Below are 24,735 nucleotides of genomic sequence, written 5' to 3'. Positions count from 1 at the left end.
AGACTTGCTTTGCTGTAGTTTAAAACTTGCATCTCGTGTCCATCTTGCAAGTCTCCCTGCCTTTGACAGCTCAACCCGAGGAAGTGCTCACCCTGCACATTCCTCTCCCTCTCGGTCTGCTGGGCACAGCTCTTCTGATAGTGGATAAAGTAGTGGGAGAGGAAAGACCGTGAACAGCAAGATGCAGTCTTCTCCTCCGGCTGCATGTTAATGTTCTGCAGCCCAGATGAACTCCTAAGGAAGCTGCTAAGACACCCATGGCTATTGAGAACCGCTGGTAGCAGAAGTCCATGCGGGGAATTCGTTACATTGCCACCTGGCTGACTATTCCACAGGCACCAAGCCCCGACCCTCTCAGCCAACACCCTACCGTGTTTCTCTGAGGTACTCAGTTCTCTGTTCCCATGATTGCTGCTCTGGCAAGGCTACAGCCATCGATCTCATGTCCTGTTGGCCGATTCTCAGATCCACAGCAGCATTAGAGATACATCTATGTACTGCTTCGGATTACAAACTCAAGCAAGAGATTTCTGGCCACATCTCCATCTGGCATCACCCTCTGATGTGTGGATCCTTCATCTCTTGGTAACTGTTTTCCTCCTAAAATAGCGGAAGCAGGTAAACAATTCCTCTACATTAAGGATGTTCAGCCTCCCAAGGGATAGAGCCGTGGAGGACCACTTTTCTGCTTTTGTGCCTCTATAGAGACAGAGGTGTCTGATGCAAGAGAGTTCTCTGTGTGACCTTGGACTGACATAGTTCTCCCTCTTTCCTGGAATTCCCAGGAATACCTGTACATGTTTTTAGAATGGAACACTGAGGTCCTGCCCTCAACTGCCGGGTCTTTGTTCTAATACCCACCTAGCACTACAGCTTCACCAGTTGTCCAGATTATAAAACCCATCACAGGCCACTTTCTGGGGTGCCTCATTTGCAGTGGCAGTGAGACATTTGAAAATGAGATTCCGTCTTCCCAGGACACCTTCTGGGGATGGACTCATCCCGAGTCCTGGACTTCTGTTGTCCCCTTCTGTCTACCTGTCATAGAAGCACCTTGTGTAACTAGGTGTGTGAGTACATTTCATCTCGTTAGACTGAGGCAAGAGTAAAAGTACATCCAAGGTACAGTGGTGTGGCATGGCCAACGCACCACGAATCTACATCTGGCAGTGGTGCCCAACCCCTGGCTCATCTCTCTACTCAGAGAATGCCTCTCACTCTCAGCTGCTGTTCTGAAATAACAGAAAAGCCACAGTGGATGCCTCCTGCTGCATTTTCTTATTTTGTTAATTTCCCCCAAAAAAGGAAGTAATGTAGCCTTTTAAGGAAACTGGGGTTTCAGAACATAAAGTCTTGACTTACTAAACACATGTAACCTAATACAGCCTAAATTAGACCAGGAGCACAAGTAATAATAATAATGTAGAGTAATGCAGTCTGAGATAGTCATGAAGTTCCAAATATTTCAGAGTCAATATTTTCTTTACTTTTCAGTTATAAAATGCATTAATTTTCACAATGAACAAATGATGTGTAGGCAGGTGAAGCCGTTTTTGTCTTGGCAAAAGTAATAGTTTCCAGATAATTAAGAATAGTGACTAAAGGGACTGACAAGATGCCTCAGTAGTTAAAAGTACTGGCTCTTTTTCCAGAGGACTCGAGTTCTAGTCCCAGCACCCACATGGCAGCTCATAACTGTCTGTAACTCCAGTTCCAGGGGATCCAATGACATCTGTAGACACTGCATGAGTGTGGTACACAGACATGCATGCAGGCAAAACACCTATACACATAAAAAAGATAACAAATAAAATGTTCAAAAATGTTTTTTAAATTAAAGAATAATGAAAAAGGTACCGGGTTCTGACTCCACAGACCTGATTCCACCCACTTAGCCCGTCTTCTCTTTCCTGCAGCCTCATGGAAGTGGAGACAGCTCTGTGAAGGTTCCTAATGATGTTCATGGTTCCCAGTTCCTGGTGTTCCTGGCTTCTGATTGTCCTGAGAACTAAAGCAATTGTGCGCTTTGGAATGCTTCCTGTGTCTGGTTTGTGGTGGTGCTCAGTAATTAAATCAGCTGAAGAAAAATAAATGAGATAACATTTCAATCCTTGTAAAATCTATTCTAGAGAACGGTAACCTTATGGCTGATTCCCACAATTAGCCTTTAACGTGGATTTTCCCCCCCTCCACTACGTGGTAAAATAAAGAGTCGGGAGTAGGGAAAGATGGACAGCATGGTCTCCAGTTGGCTGTGTCCACCAACAGTATGTCCGACCCATGGAGGCCCAACTAAGCGCTGAGGTGTAAGTTTCTATTGAGCAAGTGCAGCCTGGCTTTGGACGACCCAGGGCTGGATCACATGAACCTCCTTGGCATGATGGGTCTCATGCTTAAGCTGAGGTGGTGTGCTTGGGAAGCCGTGTACTGTTCCTTTAGCAGCTTTGCCAACTTTCGGAGCTCGGAGGACGCTGAGCAGGTGATAGTAGCTTCACATTCTCAGTCTCTGCGGTGCTGATGTCCAAGCTGCAGAATCCTCAGCCCATGATGCCCCATGGTGATGTCACCTAGAGTAATTGGATCCTGGACTTCTGCCCACCCTCTCTGTGGCCTAGCCTTTGGCTGCCTCCACCCTGCCCTCAGCTGCTGCCCTAAACTTGCCCGACTGTGGTCTCTGGGCTCCCAGCTGAATGGAGGGAAGTTGGCCTTTGCTTTGGGGTCCTGCTTCTGCTTTGACAAAGGGGTAAACCCACAGACTTCCCTTTTCTTTTCCCTTCGCTGGCCACTGTTATGGGAGACACTGTTCACTGTTCATGTTTCTAAGTATTCACTTGTTTTCTTGTTGAAACCATTGTTATAAAATTTTTCACTCTGTGAAAAAATAAAATAAATAAAGAGACATGGCTCATCTTCTGGATCTTTTTTTTTTTTTTTTTTTTTTTTTGAGAAAGGGTTTCTCTGTGCAGCTTTGGTGCCTTTCCTGGATCTTGCTCTTTGACCAAGCTGGGCTCGAACTCATAGAGATCCACCTGGCTCTGCGTCCTGAGTGCTGGGATTAAAGGCGTGTGCCACCACCACCCAGCCCATCTTCTGGATCTTGAAGAATAAAAAACAAATAAATAAATAAATATAATGAAGATTATTTGAAAACACAGTATGTCGAATGTGCACATGCCCAAAGCGAAACTGGGAAACTTAATATTTGTAATTAGGTTGGTAAATTTAATATCGGGAAACTTAATATTTGTAATGACGTCCTTGGTAATAAAAGCTTCAAATTCTCAAAAGAAAGAAAATTAAGATGAGAAGAAATGCATGAAAACAGCATACTGAAGTTGTCAAAAAAAATTATTGAAAAAATAAAACACACGGTAGAGACAGCTCCCATGTGACCACTGCCTCACGCCACTTCAATATCTTAACAAGAGGTATGCATTCATAGCAGCTGGTGAACCTGTTTCGACACATCATTGTCTCCCACACTACAATTTCCTTAAGTGCTCACTCTTGCTGGTACAGTTCTGTAGGTTTTGAAAACTGTTCAGTGTTTCCACCATTGTGTTATAATACATAACACCTTTTGCCCTGAAAATTCTTTGTACTCAACTCAAATCATCATTCCCCTTTCAGCTAAATCCTGGCAACCACTAATCCTTTCACTGTTTCCACGGTTGTCCCTTTTCCAGAACACTCCACATTTGAAGTTACACAGGAAGTAGGTTTTCACACTGCCTTCTTTTACTTAGTACGGATTATGGTTGTTCTTGTAATTTCATGATTCTGTAAGTCATTTCTTCCTAGTGTTAATGTTCCATTGTCTGAGGGGACTTATCTGTCCACCTGCTGAAGGGCATCTTGATTACTTCCAAGTTATGGTTCTCATAGATAAAGCTGTTATTCAAACCTATTTAGGTAAGTACTAGAAGAATTCAAGCCTAACTCAGCTATATTGTTGGATCATCTGGTCAAGGTAGGATTATTTTGGAAGAAAATGTCAATACCCATAAAATAATTTGATAAGATTTTGACTGGGGAGTCAAATCATTGAATCTATAGACCAAGTTGAGAAATATCCCAGATCGTGAGGGTAGTGAATCTTTCTTTACAAGATCATTGGCTCTCTATTTTTTTAGTGACTTGTTCTCCAATTTCTTTTTTAAATACACTTTTTTTTAACTCATTATGATGAATAATCTTTTGGAGGACACAGAGGGCTGGAGATTGAACCCATAGCCTTGCAAATACTAGACAAGTACTCAACCACGGAGCCACAATCACAACCCTCTCCTTCAAGTCCCTTCATCCATTTTTCAGAGCTCTTCATACAGACATTGAACATAATTTGTTAGGCTTATCCATAAGTATTTCATTGAGATTCCAACATAAACAGCATTGTGTTCTGAATTTTAAATTCCACTTGTTTATTGCTGATACATAAAGAAATGATTGGCTTTCTCTGTTAACCTTTCGTCCTACAACCTTGCTACAGTGTCTTGTTATTCTAGTAGCACTTTTTGTGGGCTCCCTACATCTGCAGCTCTGCCATCCACAATCTCTTCCTTCCCAACCAGTGAAGTGTTGGCTTTCTTTTCTTGTCTTATTGCGTTAGCTAGTACTTCCAATATGATGGTGAAAAAGGAGAGATGAAAGAGGACGCCCGGGGCCTCGTTCCTGACCTTACAGGAAGAGCTCTCAGTTCCTCACTGTGAAATGTGTTCTTTGCAGTTTTTGTAGATATTGTTTGTCAAGTTGAGCAAATTTTCATTAATTCTGGAATAAGAATTCATGAGACATTTTATTCATGAGAGTGTCATGTATTGTTAGTATTATATTGTGTGGTTCTTTTACCCAAGTTCTTTTTTTTTTTTTCTATCCCTGTAAAGAAACAAACCTGTTGGTATATCCCTTTTGAGACTTGAGAGTCCATTTCATTCCTGGCAACATTCTTTTTGATAAAAGTGTCTCTTGCCAACTTTGGGCTTTTTTTTTTAATTTATACAACTTTTGAACTATTTTTGCCTTCTCATTATACTTCGTGATTCCCTAAAATTATATAGGTATGGAATAAACACTGTAGTTTGGTTCAATCTTCAACCACTTTTCAAGGTCATCTAGTCTTGATTTACTTATTTAAATTAGCTCATTGGCCCCTTAGATCCATGACTCAAACCTTTTACACCCATATGTAACCTATAAATGCTGGCTGTATTTAATGTTGTAAATAATCAAGTTTTATTACCTTGACATTCTTTTTTATTAAAGCCTTACCATATTTCAGCAGCTGAGGGGAGCGAACCAGAAAAGCATGTCAGTTAAACCAACAACTGTCACTCTCCTTCATATTTAGTATTATTCACTTTTCACTTTTGAGACAGGGCCTCATGTTCCCCAGGCTCACCTTGAACTTGCTAGTAACTGAAGGTAACCTTGAACTTCTGATCATTCTGTCTCCTCTAGAGTACTAGCATTAAGCCATGTGCTGCTATGCTTGGAATATAAGGGTTGGGGATCAAATCCTAGACTCCACGAATGCTTGCACATGAGCTACATCCTCAGTCATGCACCTTGTTTTTTTTAATGGTGAAGCAATTTTTTAAATACTTTTTGCTGTGGAATAATCCTTTTGTACACTGTGAATATGTGTTGCTCTCATTGGTTTAATAAAAGGCTAACTGGCCAATAGCTAAGCAGGAAGAATAGCTAGGTGAGAGAGCCAGACTGAGAGATTGTGGGGATGAAGAAGGGCAGAGTCGCCAGCCAGATGTAGAGGAAGCAGGATGTGTAGAAAATGAGATAGCAAGCCATGAGCCACATGGCAGCACATAAATTAGTAAGTGTGGGTTAATTTAGGTTGTAAGAGCTACTTAGTAATAAGCCCAAGCTATTGGCCAAGCATTTATAATTAATAATAAATAAGTCTCTGTGTGGTTATTTGGGAGCTGGCCAGTAGGACAAAAACTTTCACCAACAACTTTTCAACAATGTTAAATGTTTCTTCCTTATTTTCATAGTTAATGTTTTATTCCCTTTTTATTTTGTCTTTTCTTTTTATATATTTTAAGTATTTTATTGAATATTCATACACGCATATAATGTTTTAAGCAAATCCACCCTCCCTTACCCTCCACCACTTACCCTCCCAACTTCATTTGCTTTCTTGATCATTCTCATTTTTTTAATACCTACTGAGTCCATTTCATGCTGCCTACATGTGCATGAGTATGGGAGCATGGGCCTCTCGGGGCCTGCATCACCATAGAAAACTGATCCTTCCTCTTCCAACAGTCACTAATTGCCAATAGCTCCTCAGGTAAGAGTGGTGCTTCATTAACATCCCTCCCCATCCATGTTAGGATTTCAACTGGCAAGTCTTGGACCTGTGGTCCCAGCTGTTGTGAGTTCATGGGTGCAATTTCACTGTCATGCCTAGAAAAACCTCATTTTGTAGATGTCTGCTCCCTCTTCTGCTATGATTCTTGAGCCTTGTGGAAGCAGATATGATATAGATGTCCCATTTGGAGTTGAACGCTCCACCGTTGCTCAGTCTCTGCACAATGAATAGTTATGGGTCTCTGTATTAATTGCCATCTACTGCATAATGAAGCTTCTCTTATAAAGTTTGAGAGATGCACTAGTCTATAGATATAAAGAGAAGAAATTCAAGGGCAGTCTATTATGTCCATTTAGCAGAATCATAGTACTGGGTTCTGCTGTGGGATGTTCTGTATGGCAAATGTGTTGCTGATTGGTCAATAAAACACTGATTGGCCGTTGGCTAGGCAGGAAGTGTAGGCGGGACAAGGAGGAGAATAAAGCTGGGAAGTGGAAGGCTGAGAGAGAGAGACACTGCCAGCCGCCATGATGACAAGCCGCATGTGAAGATGCCGGTAAGCCACGAGCCATGTGGCAAGGTATAGATTAATAGAAATGGATTAATTTAAGCTGTAAGAACAGTTAGCAAGAAGCCTGCCACGGCCATACAGTTTGTAAGCAATATAAGTCTCTGTGTTTACTTGGTCAGGTCTGAGTGGCTGTGGGACTGGCAGGTGACAGAGATTTGCCCTGACTGTGGGCCAGGCAGGAAAACTCAAGCTACAGGGTTCCCCCCATAGCCTATGATCTGTGTGTCCTATGACTCAGGTATGTGATGTCTTCAGTAATGGGCCTTACCATTAAGTCCTGGAGGGTAACTGAGAGTAACAGCAATAGCCTGTAACTGATGGCAGGGAGCAAGTTTGTGAAACCCTACTGGCCAGTAACTTGAGAAAAGGTAATCCATACCTGACCCTGAGGGGTTTTTTTTAATGCTTATATTAATTAGCTTTCTGTTGCTATGATAAAATACCATGACCAAGGCAACTTAGTGGAGGAAAGAGTTTAGTTCATCTTACAGTTCCAGAGGGATAAGAATCCGCCATGGCAGGAAAGCATGGCGTTGGGAGCAAGAAGCTAAGAGATCACATGTGGTTGGGTTTACAACCAATAAGAAGGTAGAACAGAAAGTCAATAAAAAGACAGATACACAAGAAGTAGGTCTCTTTCTGAGGGGAAGGACCGTAGCGAAGGGTAAGAAAGGGTTTTTAATAACAGCTCTTAGCTACTGCTCTGACCTCTTGGGCTTTTAACTCTGCATTTGGCTCTGTGTTTCTTATTTAAAAGACTGTTACATCTACAACCAATGAATAAAAAATAACCTAAAATTAACTAAAATAACTAAATAACCTGAAAAATAACTAAAATTAACAATACACAGCCTGTAAGATAGCCTGTTTTGGAATGTCATTATATTTCTACGTGGATCATTATCATGAGCTACATTTTAAATAACTCATGGACACTTGTGGCCTCTTTGAGAAATTTTCAGTGGCTTTTGTGTTTACTAAAAGAAGTTAGTGCTGGGGGGTTTCACTCAGAAGTGAGCTTTAGCTCAATCCTCAGCATAAGAAATAAATAATAAGATGGGTGGTGGTGGTGTACGCCTTTAATCCCAACACTCAGCAGGCAGAGGCAGGCAGATCTCTGTGAGTTCGAGGCCAGCCTGGTCTAAAAAATGAGTTCTAGGAAAGGCTCCAAAGCTACACAGAGAAACCCTGTCTCGAAAAAAACATAAATAAATAAATAAATGAATGAATAAATGAATGAATGAATAAATGAATGAATGAATAATAAAAGTGGCTGAGAAGAAATAAATAGCAGAAGCCCTACAAACAGTGATCTGATCCAGGCTTGTGGGGAGTGGGAAGAAAATGGCTGAGGCCGAATGACCATAAAGTATTTTCTGAATCCACACTAGATCCATGAATACCCCACTGTACAGCCATTTGTCAGTGATGGTCTTAGTTACTTCTCTTGTTTCTATAACTGAGTACCTGACAAGAAACAGCTACTATGAGAACAAATGAGAGGGTTTATTTCTGTTATGGCTTGAGAGTATAATCCCTCATGGCGGGAAGGGCACTACTTGCTCACATCTGGGAGGACCGAAGGAAAGGGAACACCCTGACTTGGTCCTTTTTCCCTTTTATTGGGTCTGGGTCCCAGTCCGTGAGATAGCATCACCCACATTCAGGGTGAATCTCTCTCCAGTTAATCCTTCTTGGAAACGCCCCCATAGACTTGCCTGGGGGTTAATCTCCGGAACAATTTTAAACCCAGTCAAGCTGACATCGGACCTTAGCCATTAAGGTGACTAGCTGGACATCTGATTAATGGCTATTGCATCCAGTCCTCTGTACTGGATTCCTAGCAACAGTGTTCGGCGGGAAACTTACAGAGTATATTAAAATAATACTTTGCCTTAGAGAGAAAAATAGGAAAATACGTTACTCTGTGTCAAAACCAGATACATCTAGAATAAAGGCAAACCCGGGGCTCAGAGACAGTACAAAAATCTGTGTGTCATCAATTTAATGATGAGATAACCCATTATTAGAACTGGGTTCTCACCAGTCACAAAAAGTTTCTTCTCATAAATTGTGCTTTGGGCCATGTGTGTCCTTCCTTTAGTTTTGGCTCAATACTCTGGCAATCATTCAGTTTTTAACAGTCATCAAACAATTGCAAGTATATGATGAAAAAAACATTGAAATTCTGGGTCACTTGTGAGCACAGTAATTCATTCATTGATGTGTGTGTATATATGATTAAGCAAATTTAGCTGAGTAAATTATCTGAGTGATGTTAGACATAACTGAACTAGGGTCCTTGACAAAACAGAGCTTTAAGTGTGTGTGTGTGTGAGTGTGTGTGTGTGTGTGTGTGTATTTAATTTCTCAGTGCTGATAAAATTCATGCAACTTATATAAAAGGCCTAGAAGTAAGCTGGGACTGGTTGCACAAGCCCATAATCCCTACTCAAGAAGCTAAGGGCAAGAGGATCACAAGTTCAAACCCTGTCTGGGCTACAGAGTGAGCTCAAGGCTAACTTGGTCAACATAATGAGATCTTGTCTCAGAATAAAACATTTTGAAAGAGCTGGAGAAATTGATAAATGATAGAGAACTTGCCTAGTAAGCACAAGGCTCTAGGTTCAATCCCTACACACACGTACACATGCACACACACTCATGCATGCTATGTTGGAAGGCTGAACCCAAACCAAAGACGGATGCAGGCATGGAGTGTGTCTCATAGTAGAGCCCTTATTCAGCAAGCACCAAACCCTGGTTCAGTTTGGGGGAGCACTGAAAACAAGCCCTAGCTCTGCCTTTTCCTGTCTGTGAGCCTCTCCAGGCCATCTCCTTCAAGTGCAAAATGACTAGCTTCATTCTCAAGCCCTTGCAGCTTGGAAACTGAGAATAAATCCCCGGGAGGTGTTAGAGTATGTAAATCATTACACATCACACATAACTAATCTTTTTTAGAGAGGACTATAGATCTAACCCGTGTAATAGCAAGAAAAATTGTGTCTAAATTCTCTTATTTATGTATTTATGTGCTGGTGAAGGAAATGTCAGTGTACTAGGGAGTTTCAGAAACCAAAAATATACATAAGACTCCTCTCAAAGAATTTCAATTTTCATAAATATTTTGAAGAAAGAAAATACAAATATAAATCAAATAAAGTAAAAACCTGTGTGAATTTTTTTTTTTTTTTTTTTTTTTGGTTTTTCAAAAAAGGGTTTCTCTGTGCAGCTTTGCGCCTTTCCTGGAACTTGCTTTGTAGACCAGGCTGGCCTTGAACTCACAGAGATCTGCCTGCCTCTGCCTCCTAAGTGCTGGGATTAAAGGTGTGTGCCACCACCACCCAGCCTGTGTGAAATTTTAATTTAAAACATGCCACTGGAGAAAGGGCTACCTTTGGTGGCTTCTTTGCCCAACTTCCTGACCCCTATTTATTTTCTCTGCCATGAGGGGTATTTGGTGGAAAACTTTCTTAACTATTTCACAGATAATTTTTTTTCTAACGAGAACAAAAACTAACTTTGAATGGGATTTCAAATGCATTCACATAAATAGTAAACAGACTGATTAAAAAAAAAGTACTATTCTGATGTCTGTGTGCTCCTGTACCTGGACAAAGCACCCTCGAGAACATGCAGTTAACCGGAAGGAAGGCACTGTGGAGACTGTGGTTCGCTCGGAGAAACCGAATGTTATAACTCAGAGCACGCAGCGACATCTGTGATGATACCCCGCTAACTCACACTTCCTCTTCTGCCTTCCTTTGGGTTTTGGTAAAGACCTTCTGTCCCCTGGGCAAAGAGGGGTCACACTAGGCCAAATGACCTTCCTGCCCCCCACCTCCAAGGGTAGAAGTCTTGAAGATAGGCAAACAGATTCCAGAAGTACTAGAAAGTGCTTTATTCTCCAGAGAGGAGAGCCCTGGAGAAGCCAAGGATGACCCCATTGCATACTTCTGTGTGAGCCCCTCACGCGGTCCTGATCCCTAGCTCCCATATTTGAACCTGAAACAGCTCCTGGAATCCCCACCCACCCTACCCATGCCACTATGGAACTCTGAAGCAGAGGAGACTAGTTAGAGGAAGGCGGGTAATTGGGTGTTAGTTGAAAGCCTTATCCAGCTGGTTGGCTCTCTTCTCTCTCTTTCCTTTCTGGTCACCATGAGGTGAGTGAGCAAGGCCTCTGCTACAAACTCCTACCACACAACCACGCACTGATGCCTCAGAAACTGCAAGCCTCCCCTGATGATTATGTATCTCCTAGGTATTTCATTCTCCTGAGAGGAAGGTAACCCACTGTTCTCGCCAGACTCCTCAGCTTTTCTGTTGATTCTGTGAATTACTGTGAGTTGTTCTAGTAAGTTCTTTCACACTTGGTCATCCTGTTCTTGTTGCTTATGGTAGGAGTTTGTAGAGTAGGCCATTAACAGCAGCTTTGTATAAAAATGTCAACAATTGTTTGGTAACATGAAATACTCTATGGGAAGTTGATTGAATGTTAATTTTATTTGACATTATTTGCCTAGGTTGCAGACTAAGATTCAAATTGTTTCAAAATGGGAAACACATCTATTGTTTCTTTTCTCCCACATTTTAACTAATCTTAACCCTTATTTCACCTTCAAAAATACAAACACCACTTACAAAGGAGGCTTGCATATCTAAATGACAACATATTCCTGTGTAAGAGAGTGAACGTTAAAAATCATTTTCTAAACTGAAAACAAAGCTCATCTCTAATCTATCTCATAATCATCATCGTCGTCATCCACGCTGAGTCTGATGCTGGAAGAGTCTTCCAGTTTTGATTTCTTCTTGGTCTCTTTGCTTTTCTCGTTCTGGCGTATGTGATGCTCACACTGTCTCGCGATCTTCTTGGAAGACATCCAGCTCTCCCCTTGTCGCTCCGCTGGGGCGGCACACTGGCCTCCTTTCACATCCGTGCCCTTGGCCTTCAGGACTTCCCTGGCTCGTAGGAGGCTACATGTGCAGTTCCAGGGATTTCCATCCAGGTACAGGTGCCTGAGTCGGGGCAACCCCTCCAGCGCCTTGAGGTCTAAGGCAGAGATCTTGTTGTTCCTCAGGTTGAGAACCTGAAGCAGTTTGAGGTCCCTGAGCTCCCTCTCGGCCATGTCCTGGATGGCATTGCCCTTGAGGTCCAGCCTGGCCAGGGTCTTAGGGAGCCTGCAAAGTTAAGAAACAGCATGAGAGAGGATGCTACTACCATCAACCATCGTTCAGAACCTCTAAGACAACAGGCAGCAGCCGCCTCTCTATACAGCTCCATCTCTTCTCAAGGCAGGAAACAAGCTGTATGATTTGATGTATGAAATTATAAAATGATTTGTTTTTAAACTTTAAAACATTCTTCTCCAAAAGATATACTAAAAGCTGTTGAGGAAATCATCAGTTGGTTCCATTTCAGAAACCATGTAATGAAATGTAACAAGTTTAAATAATGTCATGACTCCAGCCAGGAAATAATATGGAAAATGAATAAAGATTTATTTGCAAGTGTTTGTAGCATGTTGAATTATAACAACAAGAAGCAATAAAATCCTAAAGTCCAATATTTTAAAAGTTATAAAATAATGAGCTATTATGTGATTATAAAATACTATCAAAAATTTAAAATGCTAATTGTTTTTTAAATTAGTAAAAATTTAAATTTTTTTAGGTTAAAAAAAACTTCTATGGCTCAAAAATCTAGATGCTATTAAAAACTGATAAATCAATAAACTTAAAAATTTTGTATTGCAAAAGCTGTGTTCAAAGTCAAAAGACAAAAGAAGGGAATGCCTCTGCAGCTCCGTCACACACGGTAATCTCCCTAATGCAGGAGGCATCTTAAAGCGGAGACAAGACAATTGGAAAACAACAAGGAAAGTGGACAGGAAAGAGTAAGTAGAAACTCACTGTTCAAATCGTCTTCTACATACTATAAGTGTTAATGTCTCTTTGGGGGAAAATCACATTTTGATGTTTTGTACTGGGCACAGCTATCACACTACACAATAAAAGTTCCTTTCCAGCTCAGAAAAAAAAATCCATATATATTAAAGATAATTCTTCCTTTCCTGGTGGGTGCCATGGAAGCCAAAAACTGTTTTATTAATTCTAAGAAACTTGATAAAGATACTGGGCAGGATGAGAAGGCCTTTTTTAAATGAAGTGTTGAAAGGTTTTTAAATTTTTTAAATAGAGATAATAAACAACATGCTATGCCTTAAAAGTAAATGGGGGGGGGGGCAACCAGATGACTTAGGTGGTGAAGGTGCCCGCTGCCAAGCCTGACAACTTGAATTCAATGCCCAGGACTCACATTACAGAAGGAAAGAATCAACTCTGGCTAGCTGTCCTCTACCCTCCACACATGAGCCTTGATTTGTGCTCCACATAAACACATGCACACAGATGTAAATTTATAACTAGATTATGAGTAGTTATGGGGATAGCTGAGTAGTTAAGGGGATGACTGAGTAGTTAAGGGGATGGCTGAGCAGTTAAGGGGATGGCTGAGTAGTTAAGGGGATGGCTGAGTAGTTAAGGGGATGACTGAGCAGTTAAGGGGATGGCTGAGCAGTTAAGGGGAGGGCTGAGCAGTTAAGGAGATGGCTGAGCAGTTAAGGGGATGGCTGAGCAGTTAAGGGGATGGCTGAGCAGTTAAGGGGATGACTGAGTAGTTAAGGGGATGGGTGAGTAGTTAAGGGGATGACTGAGCAGTTAAGGGGATGGCTGAGTAGTTAAGGGGATGACTGAGCAGTTAAGGGGATGACTGAGCAGTTAAGGGGGTGGCTGAGCAGTTAAGGGGATGACTGAGCAGTTAAGGGGGTGGCTGAGCAGTTAAGGGGGTGGCTGAGCAGTTAAGGGGATGGCTGAGCAGTTAAGGAAACAGTTGAAGTGAATTGTGTATGGAGGGAAGAATATTTGGAAAGGGAAACTGAAGTGTGAGTGGTGAAGAGACAGGAAGAGAAAGAAGAAAATAGAAGGACGGGAAGGAAGAGTTAAAGAGAGGGAAAAGGTTGGGGAGGAAGAAAGGAAGGGAAAGGAGGGGCCAGAAGAAGAGAAGAAAAAGAAGAAAGCAGATGCATAGCCGAAAACAGAAAGGAAGACCAAGGCTGATAGATTCACCCTCTCATACAGACTCGGATACGCAGAGCCTGCTTAAGCCGGTGGGTCATAGAGCTGAGAAGAATATGAGCTTCCTAATAAGTAATAAGAATATGAACTTCCTAATAAGTAATTATAGATTTTAATTTTTTCCCACATGAGTGCTACTTTGATGCTTTTCAAACTAAAACTATCTTACCAAATATTCCCCATCCATGTTTTCTGGTGTCCGGGCCAGTGGCTACCTATGCCCAGTCAGCCAGTTATGCACACAGCATATGTAGAAATCAAGACACACTTTTCACAGTGTATTCATATTATGTTTGTCAGTTTCAACAGCACCTGTGTGTACTGTTCCACCAGCAAAATGAATTCTCTATGGATTCGGTTTGCATGCTGGGGATTCTCGACCACTGTTAGAACTTCTGTCCCAAAGCCCTAGGTTTGTTTTCTGACTGATGACTCAGGTGGACAGCTGATGGGTTCCAGTGCCTGCAGGAATCTGCAGTAAATGACATCATTCACTCACCTCAGAGGTATGGACAACAGCAGATTCTGCTCCAGGGCCAGGTTGGACAGCTGAGAACACCTCTGAAGGGCTCCAGCCTCGAACAAGCTGACGACATTGTTGTCTAGAAACAGGTGTTTCAGGTCTCGGAGATCCTGGAATTCTGGTGCCGTCACTTTCTGAATGAAGTTACCGCTACAATCAAGCTTCTGTAACCTCGGTGGGAGCCTGGGCGGCAACATTTGAAGCCGGTTTTGAGAGACCTCAAGAGTAGTTAAATTGGTAAGTAGCTGCGCCCCGTCAATGGAAGACAGGAAGTTCTCTGACAGGTAAAGATGGGACAGGTTCTCCAAGTGTCTCACATCTCGAAACCTAATGGCTTTGAGCTGGTTTCTCTCCATCTTTAAAGATAGCAAGGACTTGGGTAGATTTATAGGAATCTTCGTCAGAAAGTTACCACTGAAACTGAGGAACTGCAAATTCTGCAGAGAAGTGAAGACGTTCCCCGGTATAAGATGGAGTTTGTTGTTCTCCATGCTCACGTACTTGAGCTGTGGAAGGCTCAGTGGTCCAGCTATAGATTCTATGTTGTTACCATCCACCATCAGCCTTTGCAAACTGATGAGCGAGGGGAGCATGCTGGGAGACAGGGAAGAGATCAAGTTGTTTTTAAGCTCAAGGACTTTTAATTTCTTCAGTCCTTCAAAATCTGATCCGTGTAGAGCACATATCGAATTATCGTTTAATTTTAACACCTCCAGGTTGGCTGGGAGAGCACTGGGGACTCGCCTCAATTTATTTTTCCAAAGTTCCAGGGTCCTTAAAGCACTCAGGGTTTTGAAGGTGTCATTTTCTACGGACTCAGTTCCACTGGCCAGCAGGATAAAATCTTCCAGAGCCAACAGTCCGGTGAAGTTGGAGCGCTACAAAGCAGCAGCGGCGGCAGCAGCAGCAGTAACAGTGGTGATGACAGAGAGAAGGGGGAGGACAAGAAAACGGAGACATAAATTAAGATTCTGTCAAAAAAATGCACACATTATCGTTACAACACTAGTGATATTTGAGACTTCCCTTTGAGTTTTCTTCATTATCTTTTAGAATAATAATTAAAAATCAAGTCTAGATAATCTTTTAAGTTCTTTGGTAATTTCATGCACGTTTATAATGTATTTGGATCATTACCATCCCTACCCACCCCCAACTCTTCCTGGATTCCCCTCCGCATCTGCCTCCCAAATTAGGTCTTGAGAAACCTGACTAATATAGCTCCCATCACTGTAAGACATTAAAAACACTCTTTCACACACTACTGGCACATATATGATATTGGGCAACTCTTACTACATTTTTTTTTTCTGACCCAGGAAATTCTTTTCAAGGCAGCAGTGCTTAAAAATTGCACAATGCTTCGTGCCCTAGAGTGTTCTCTTGTTGCATTACAACAATCAGAAGTTGAACAATCTACAAATGGCTCACCAAACTGCCAAAAGTTTCTTATCCTAAAAACTAAGATTACAAGAGGGAAAATATGGAAAGCAAAAACTTGAATGTCACCGATTCTTCTGTCATTAGAATATTACTCAAAACATTTTCAGTTATGTTTAATTTGGAAACCAAGCCTAACTATTTTCTGTCCGCAATTTATACCTTACTAATGAAAAAGATTCCCAAAGAGACAAAGGTATACATGTGTCTTCACAGTACACATTGGCACTGAGGTATATATTGCTGTTCAGGACGTTCTCAACGATCCATCAGCTCCATTAATTTGTCCTAATCTTCACAGCACGTGTTTTCTTGCACTCGCTCAGTATTTATGACTGCCATGCACTTTCTTAAATATTTCCCACAGCCTCCCGACAGCATTTCAAGTTTGCTATTGCCAATGTTAGTATCGAGATGAGAAAACTAGGAAGTGGTAAGTGAGAAGTTCAACAAGGTCTATGGACTCCAAAGCCCACCCTTCTTCGGCCACATCATTTTTTATTGTGTTTGGCCTATAATCATGACATTTCAAAAGGAACTCCAGATCTGGACACAATTCCACACAGTTTTAGAAAAACTGGTATTTTATGTTATCTTGTCTGGGTCTCCCATTTCAATGGTGAATTTCAGTCCCCCTCTCCCAAAAAGTAACTAGCCTGTTCCATTTGCATGCTGCATTCCGAAATGACCTTTGCTAGGTGCTTATCTTTTATATAAAGTCAGAAATAGACATGGACCTTCATTTCTTGACCTGTTGGATCCCCCAAGAAAGAATCTGGTGTTGCTAAAACTTCTACTTATCCTCAATGACCACAAACCTTAATGACGCTGTAAGAGTCATCGGCATGGATCCGAATGGGTGATTCATTTTGAGACTAGACAAAGCATGTTACCAAGTTTCAATTTGCTTTCACTTCTACTTATGAAGTGCAGAGAGCAGCCTAGATATTAAAGAGACGCCACCACATCCTAACTGAATCTAGCAGCTAGCTTTTTTCTTTTATCAAGCACGGAAATATTTTCCTATTATTTTTTGTCAGAGTCAGCGTGGATTAGTTTTGTTGGCTGTTAATTAACATAGCCACCACTTTCTAAAAATTTTACTGTTTAATTTTTACTAAGTGTGATTATTGACTCTTCAAAGAGGACTGCCAAGGCTTAAGAAATTGCCGGACTGAAAAAAAAAAAAAAGAAAAAGAAAAAGAAAAATGTACCATTTGCCAGGCAGTGGTGGTGGCGCACGCCTTTAACCCCAGCACTCGGGAGGCAGAGCCAGGCAGATCTCTGTGAGTTGAAGTCCCTCCTGGGCTACAGAGCGAGATCCAGGACAGGCACCAAAACTACACAGAGAAACCCTGTCTCAAAAAAAATAGAAAGAAAGGAAGATTAAAATTGCCTGCCCAAGCACATGCTGACAGCACGTGGAAGAGTCACCAGCACAGGTTTCTTATTCAAGTGTCTATTTTTATGACCCTTTTGGCTGTGACATATTTAGGCAGAGAACATTGTCTCCTGGTGAGACTGACTGTGGAATCACCCACTGATTCTGAACATTGAGGGGTGGGTTTGCCGAGCTGACAACGGGGAAATGAGTTTGCCAGAACGGATTTCCCCCTTCCCATGACCTCAGCAAGGATGTGCTGACACAAGTGGAGAGAGACGCGTTTGCCCCACCGCTAACCTTGGCATGGCCGGCGGCTTATTCAGGTTTCTTAATAAGACAAAGCCAGAAATGCGGTGTGGAGCAGGTTTGCCCCCATCGGCTTTCCCATGAGAGGCTTTGTTTCTGGTTTCAGTCCGGGGCAGGCTGTGGTCCAACTGTCAGGGAGCCACACACGTTCTCCTTGGACTCTTTATAGGCCCAATATAGGACAACACTGCCAATCCCACATTGAGATGGCTTCTGGCCTGTATGAAGCAACCAGCAAGGAGTTTCTAAAGAAACCTTCATTCATTTCTGATTATGAAAGGAACATTTGTTCGCTATAAATTATCTTAAAGATCTGGGAAAATGTGGAAAGACAATAAAAATAATCTGTAGTCCCACTGTTAAGTGACCCAGTTGGAAATTGATAGAACTTCTCTTACACACACACACACACACACACACACACACACACACTAATAATAATAATAATAATAATAATAATAATAATAACGCATGTTTGAATCATTTTAATTGACTCCCAAACTACACTCACATTTGACCTCTTCCATAGAAGAGAGTGTATCGCTTGGGCTTGTGTGACTTTGAATGACACCAGTGGGCTGATTTAGTTCTGTTACAGACATGGACACAAAGAACTGAACTGAGTCTGCGCCTCCCCAAACAGGAGCGAACTTGGTGCCCTGGCAGTGTTTACATGGGATTTTGGTCACATGCTTTTCATGTCTTTCATTCAGTACAATCAAGCACTTCATGGTGGCTTGGAAGTAACTATGAGTTACTGAGTAGCAACAGGAAAAGATGAAGAACACAAAGGAGTAAGGATGACTCCTTTCTCACACTACATGTAAAAGGTAACTGGGTGGAGACTGTGGACCTAAATGTGAGAGCTAAAACTATAAATTCTCGGAGGAAATTATAGGCATAAATATTCATGACCTTGGCTGAGGTGAAGCGTCTTAGATATGAGGCTGGGAGTACAAATGAAACACAGACACACAAAGGAGAAACCAGACCCATTCAAAGCTAAACACATCTGTGTATTGAAAGAATGCTACCAAGAACAACAAACAAAACACCATCAACAACAAAAAAACGACAATCAGCCCACAGACTGGGAGAATGAAATTGCAAGTAATATCTCTAATAAGAGACTTGTGCTTGCAATACCTGAAGAATGCTTCCAACTTGATAATTAAAATACAAGTAGCCCAGTTAAAAAATAAGCAAGGAATTTGCATTTATACTTCCCCCCAAAACAATATGTAAATGACCAACAAGCAAATGAAAAAAAAATGTTCAGTGTCGCTAGCCCAAATCTGAACTGAACCCACTGAGATGGTTACAGTCACAAAGAGAAAGAGTCACGATGGTCGGGGAGGATGTGGAGTGGTTGGAAGTGTCGAATGTGCTACAGGAATACAAAATCATGTATCCACTGTAGAAGACAGTCTGACAGTTATTCAACATGCTGGAAGAGCCCCCATTTCATGAAAAAAAAATATTCCTATGTAGATGCCCAAAAGAAGGGACAATCTAGATGCATACAAAAACTTCTGTACTGAAACACAAGTATTCATAGCACCATGCCTCACAATAGACAAAATGAAGAAACAATATGTCTGATGACTACAGTGGATAATAACCTATCATATATGTATATATATGATATATATATATTGTATATATATATCATATATATAAATCCAGACAGCCTTTAAAAGGAGGGAAATTCTGACATAGGCTACTTTAGATGAACCTTGAGGATATTCCATTTAGCAAAAGAAGCCAGTCACAGAAGACTCTAAGTATAGGGAGAAAGACTAAATTCAGTTTGAGGCATGTTATTTTGAGATCCTCATTCATATCTAAGTAAAGAACCCAATGACCTCTGAATAAATCTGAACGATTCGGGGAGTTCTGTATTAGAGATTCAGGTAGAGAAGCCATCATCACTGAGACACACTGAGGTCGTATAAGGACATTGTTTAGTCATTAGGACTTGTTGAGAAACTCCAAAAGCAGTGAGGGGAGTGTAGAGAAAACCGAACAAAAAAGACAAAATAGAGAGGCGTGTATATATGGTTTCACAAAGGGCAAGAGGCTGTAAATTTCTGGAAAATGGAATTATGCAGCCAGGATTTAGAATTTTAATTACGTGGAATAGGAAGGAGTGAGACAGCAGCGAATTAAAGAAGAGGGGGCCTGAGAGATGGCTCAGTGCATTAAGGCATCTGCTGCCAAGCCCAAGGACCTGAGTTCAATCCCCAGGACCCACATGGTAGAAGGAGAGAACCAACTCATACAAGTTGTCTTCTGACTTCCACATGAATGGGCACACACACAATAAGTGTTGGAGGAGGAGGAGGAGGAGGAGGAGGAGGAGGAGGAGGAGGAGGAGAGGAATAGTTTTGCAGTGGTGGCTCTTCCTTTAATCCTAGCACTCGAGAGGCAGAGGCAAGCAGTTCTCTGTGAGTTCGAGGTCAGCTTGATCTACAGAGTGAGTTCCAGGACAGCCAATGCTACACAGAAAAATCCTGTGTTGGAAGAAAAAAATAAAAGAATAAAGAAGAGATGAGGTGAGGAAGTTGAGATAGGCACAGAGTCTGGAAAATCAAGGGAGGTGGTCAGGAGAAGAGGAACAATATTATGAGGACTTCACTGTTGTAATAAGAGGAGTAAGTGTGTGGCTTAGAACAAAGAGCTAGGCAGGAAATGGCTACTGCTGATGTGGGGGTGGAGAATGCCAGAGCAAGGTCTAGGGAGAGGTGAGAAGGACATAGTGTTAGCACACACTGAGCAGGAATGAAGGAAGATGGAATTTTGTCATGATCTGTCAGCAGAATGGACCACCAGCCATCTGTTGAGACTGAGGCAGCAGCATTGATGAGGGCACCCAAAACTGTACTGGAGTTGTAGAAGATTGTGAGGGAGTGAAGGGCAAACCGGAACAGACAGAAGAAAAAGTGGGGGGCAAGGGGTGGCAGCTGGAGAGATGGCTCAGAGGTTAAGAGCACTGGCTGCTCTTCCAGAGGACCCAGGTTCAATTCCCAGCACCCACATGGCCGCTCACAACTGTCTGTAACTCCAGTTCCAGGGGATATGACACCCTCACACAGACATGCATGCAGGCAAAACACCAATATACATAAAATTAAAAAAAAATTAAAGAAGAAAAGGGATGAACAAGACATTCATCTGGTTGGAGACCTTGTATTTGTTGTTGCTCCAAACCATCTGGTTGTGTGATCATCTCCAGCAGCACCTACTTGTCTATGTATAGAAAAAATCATGGAGAATTAGCACCCTCCTTTTAGGCTGAGGCCCTGCTGGAAGGGTGTTTAGATAATTAAAAGTGGGATGCAGAGAGAAGTAGCAGTGAAAGGAAGGAGATTGGCACTAAACCGAGTATCTGGGAGAACATGGGTAAATTTAGGGTTCCAAGTCTCCATAAGGTAGAAGAGAGGCAACTGAGTGGAGAAGTCAGGGTTTTCTGAGTGGAGATGGTCACAGTGGTAAAGGGAAGTATGAGACGTGATTGCCACAGAACCAAGTGAGAGAACTAAGATGGCTGAGGTAAGGTGGAATTGAAGAAAGATACATTTTGAGGTCAAGGAGGCATGAGACTGGGACATTAGACTAGGCATCACATAGAGGCTAAAGACACCCAAGAAGATGCAGGACTTAGGGCGGCGGGGAAAACAAGGAGCTAGGATGAGACCAGACATGTAGTGTAACGTGGGCAAAAGGAAAAGGAAAACGATTACGGGCCCAAAGCATGAACCTCAGGAAAGTGGGGGTTTTTACAGGCAAATCCAATAAGTAAAATTCCTCTTATACTAAGGGCAGAAGAAGAAGTTTCAGTCTTACTCTTAATCTGATGCATGCGTTCACAATCCCAAACACAGTTAAACTGCATGAACAAATAATAAACCCATTAAATGCTGATTATATTCGTGTTTATAATTAAGTCAGACAAAATTTGTGTTACTAATAATCCGAGGCTTTACTCAAAGTAGGTTTCTTTACATACAGGCACCTAGTTTTGTTAAGTCCAAACTAAATAAACAGAATATACCTTGTATTCACTGTAGAATATGCACTGCTCTCCCTGTGCACAAATGAAAGATTTGTTTCCTCAACAAAACAATCTGTCTTTCATCAATCTTTCTGATGTGACCTGCCCTTCCAAGAGACCACTAAGAGAGATAAAGTCGTAGAAACGACGATACTACTGTTCAATAAGCCTAAACAGGTGACAGATTGGCCCAGTCAATAACAGAATTTGATGAGTCACCAATTGACAACAGAGTGGCAGAATCATTACCAGACTCTGCTGGCAGCTGAGGCCGCAGAACAAATATTTAAGTGTCTCACATTTACCCAGCTGTCTTGTCTAAACGCTAAGACCCAGCAGGCAAGGCCGGATTTGCTCTCTGGTGTCAGGTGCTATTAGGGTAGAAGGGGAGCAAACAGATGCGGAGAGTGGGACTTGTAGAGCCTGGAAAAGTTGTCAACCAAATGAAAGTGCAGAGGCGCCTCTATTTGGAGGGGAGCAGCTTCACCTAATAGTTCTCGGAAAACCATGTCCTTATTTTGGGGGTTTGGACCTCTGAACCAGTAGCAGCGAATACTGAAAATCAGACAGCCATAGACTTTACCACCTAGAAGAGGACTTGTCTAACGCAGCCTTCACATTTCATCAGGAATAAAAAGGAGGCACAGAGATTTGCTAGTAGCTTGTCTAAGATGGTCATGCATCTAACCAGAGAGAGAGAGCCCTTGATTCCTGGTGCCTTCCAAAACACCAAAGATCAAAAATCAATTTCTTTTAACTTGAAAAAGTCAGACAAATCTATAGTTCCATTTCAAGAAAATTGAAGTCATAATTCAAGCCCCATCATGAGAACTGCAAGTAACTTGACAAAATTAAGCCACATATTCCCACCTAGGTTCTCAAAAAGACCAGGAACCCAACTGGATATGGGTTTGTAGGAGTGAATCTGGCCAGTTCATCTTGATAGTTTTGTGACGCTCTGTTCTTCTACCTGTGGCATAAAATGAAACCCTTTCCTTTGGAAGAATTTGTTCTTCATGCTAGGCAATGGATGTACTCTTTCAGAATGAGTCCATTCTTCATGTGTGCTTTGTAAAAGCATGGCTTTTCAATTGTTGGGTAAAAATTGAAATAAAATTCTGACTTTCAGGGCAGGGTGTATGTGACTAGTTCCCGAAAAAGAAATACCCAGAAGCATAGAGCATCTCGCTAATGCTCAGCAAACTGTAGTAGAACGGCTTAGCTTGAGAACTAGCCCTTTTTGATTAGGATGATTCAAAATTTAAAATCCCCACACTCAACCCACACCCTCCCTCCCTGCTCCAAGAACAAAACTGTAGCGATTTCAGTGGAGATGGAGGTGATTACCTGAAGGTGCTGGATTCGGCTGTGGCTAATGTAGAGTCTCCTGGTGGTAGGAGGAATGCCTGAAGGTACTTCCAAGAGTCTGTAACATTGTACAAACTGTGGGGCATCACAGCTGCATCGCCCTGGACAGTTAGCGCCCAGGCCGTTGCTCAGAGAGAGCCAAAGAAGGAAGGCGCAAAGCAGACGCATCTTCCAACGCAGAAGTTTGCGGGTAGCAAGCAACTGTTTAGGTGACACCTTACTCTTTATACCATGGCCTCTGATAACAGAATCTTATGCATGTGTACTCTGTCAGTGTGAGAAAACGGAGGGAGGGGGGAAAAACTCCATTTACTTCATTTGCCTGGGTTAGTAATCATTACAAAGAGGAAGGGCGTAAACATTGATAAGCCGCCTTAATATCTCTAGGTGAACAAAACCCTATGTTATTTATGGCTTGCAAGTCTAATCTGCAAACATTCCTATTATCTGTAGTTTCCTCGTTTTGTTAAATGTGACACGAAGGAATTAGTGGGAAAAGACAAAGAGCTGGTTTATAGTGGGCCATAAAACCTTTGCATTTTCTGTGACCCTGTATTAAAACCATTTTTTGCAGGACCTCAGCAAGCAGGTGTTTTCTTCTCACATTAATTATTAAGGGGAAACAGGCCATTTCTCTACTTGTTACTGTTTCGGTGTCGTTTTATTGCTAGATGAAACAATGGGTTGCAATGAGAAATATTTAGAGCCGCCGATAAAGAGCTTGCTTTATCTATCTTTTAATTCGCCCAAATGCAATGTTCGGGAAAGTACCTTTCTCACTTGAAAATATTAACTCTATTAAAAACAAAACACTAAATAGGTCTATTGTCTTTATCTTCTTGTGATGATGGCACAAAAGGCCTTTCTTTTCTTCAGAGGGATTTGCTGATTGTGAAATCTTGTCAGGGTGTAGACGGACAGCGTTGTGTATCCAGGGTGATTCTCTGCTGTGGCTTTTTGTCCCACACGGCACATCCTGCTGAGGCCTTTGGAAGTGTTTAGCAGAAAACTGAACTTTATCACTCTGCTCAGCCTCAGCGGAGAGCTCCACAGCAACCCTTTCATGTAGAAAAGCCTCAGCTCTGTGATACGATTGCAATTTGAAACCAGCTTCCCTGACCTCATAACCAATTGATTTGATATCCAGAGTACCAGTACTACGTGTCTTTTTTTTTTTTTTTTTTTTTTTTTTGCTTTTTTCGAGACAGGGTTTCTCTGCGTAGCTTTGCGCCTTTCCTGGAACTCACTTGGTAGCCCAGGCTGGCCTCGAACTCACAGAGATCCGCCTGGCTCTGCCTCCCGAGTGCTGGGATTAAAGGCGTGCGCCACCACCGCCCGGCACTATGTGTCTTTCAGATGGTTTTTCCTATTTGCTCCTGGATTTTGTTGTTGTTGTTGTTGTTGCTTTTAATTTTATCAGAGACAAAGAGTGATTTTTTAAAAAAATTCCTTTTCATCGATGTTCTGCCTTTATCTATTTTATTACTTTTGTCTAATAATAGTTACTTTTTAAGTTTTCAAAATGTTTCCAATATCAAAGCACATAGCTGCTTTTAAAAACTGGAAGAAAATAAAAAAGGGCAGTTGAGATGGCTCTGTGGATAAAGGCACTTGCCTA

General features: G+C 41.8%; 1 protein-coding gene, 1 long non-coding RNA gene and 1 pseudogene across 2 annotated transcripts; 2 read left to right on the top strand and 1 right to left on the bottom strand.

Moving 5' to 3' along the window:
• The first annotated feature begins 204 nt into the window (after positions 1-204).
• LOC131918780 (PAT complex subunit Asterix-like) lies at positions 205-2,910 on the top strand (annotated as a pseudogene).
• An 8,071-nt stretch (positions 2,911-10,981) lies between these two features.
• On the top strand, positions 10,982-15,647 carry LOC131918465 (uncharacterized). Its single transcript, XR_009380985.1, has 2 exons — positions 10,982-14,802; positions 15,330-15,647. It is a non-coding gene; the product is annotated as an uncharacterized LOC131918465 (long non-coding RNA).
• LOC131918463 (nephrocan) lies at positions 11,390-23,352 on the bottom strand. The gene is made up of 3 exons (XM_059272574.1): positions 23,097-23,352; positions 14,542-15,443; positions 11,390-12,086 (listed from the first exon to the last, which is right to left on the bottom strand). Exons 1-3 carry the CDS (start codon positions 23,283-23,285, stop codon positions 11,639-11,641), a joined length of 1,539 nt encoding a protein of 512 aa, XP_059128557.1. The 5' UTR covers positions 23,286-23,352; the 3' UTR covers positions 11,390-11,638.
• Positions 23,353-24,735: the final 1,383 nt, after the last annotated feature.

The sequence above is a fragment of the Peromyscus eremicus genome, chromosome 8b (assembly GCF_949786415.1).
Source record: "Peromyscus eremicus chromosome 8b, PerEre_H2_v1, whole genome shotgun sequence".
Classification (NCBI taxonomy): domain Eukaryota; kingdom Metazoa; phylum Chordata; class Mammalia; order Rodentia; family Cricetidae; genus Peromyscus; species Peromyscus eremicus.
Note: the sequence above shows the minus strand (reverse complement) of the source record. Positions and strands in the feature narration are given on the sequence as shown.

Coding starts and splice junctions, on each gene's coding strand:
- LOC131918463 (XM_059272574.1), bottom strand. CDS start 23,285: ATGCGTCTGCTTTGCGCCTTCCTTCTTTGGCTCTCTCTGAGCAACGGC. Junction 15,444..23,096: donor GCCGAATCCAGCACCTTCAG/GTAATCACCTCC, acceptor GCTGCTTTGTAG/CGCTCCAACTTCACCGGACT. Junction 12,087..14,541: donor CTGTTGTCCATACCTCTGAG/GTGAGTGAATGA, acceptor TTAACTTTGCAG/GCTCCCTAAGACCCTGGCCA.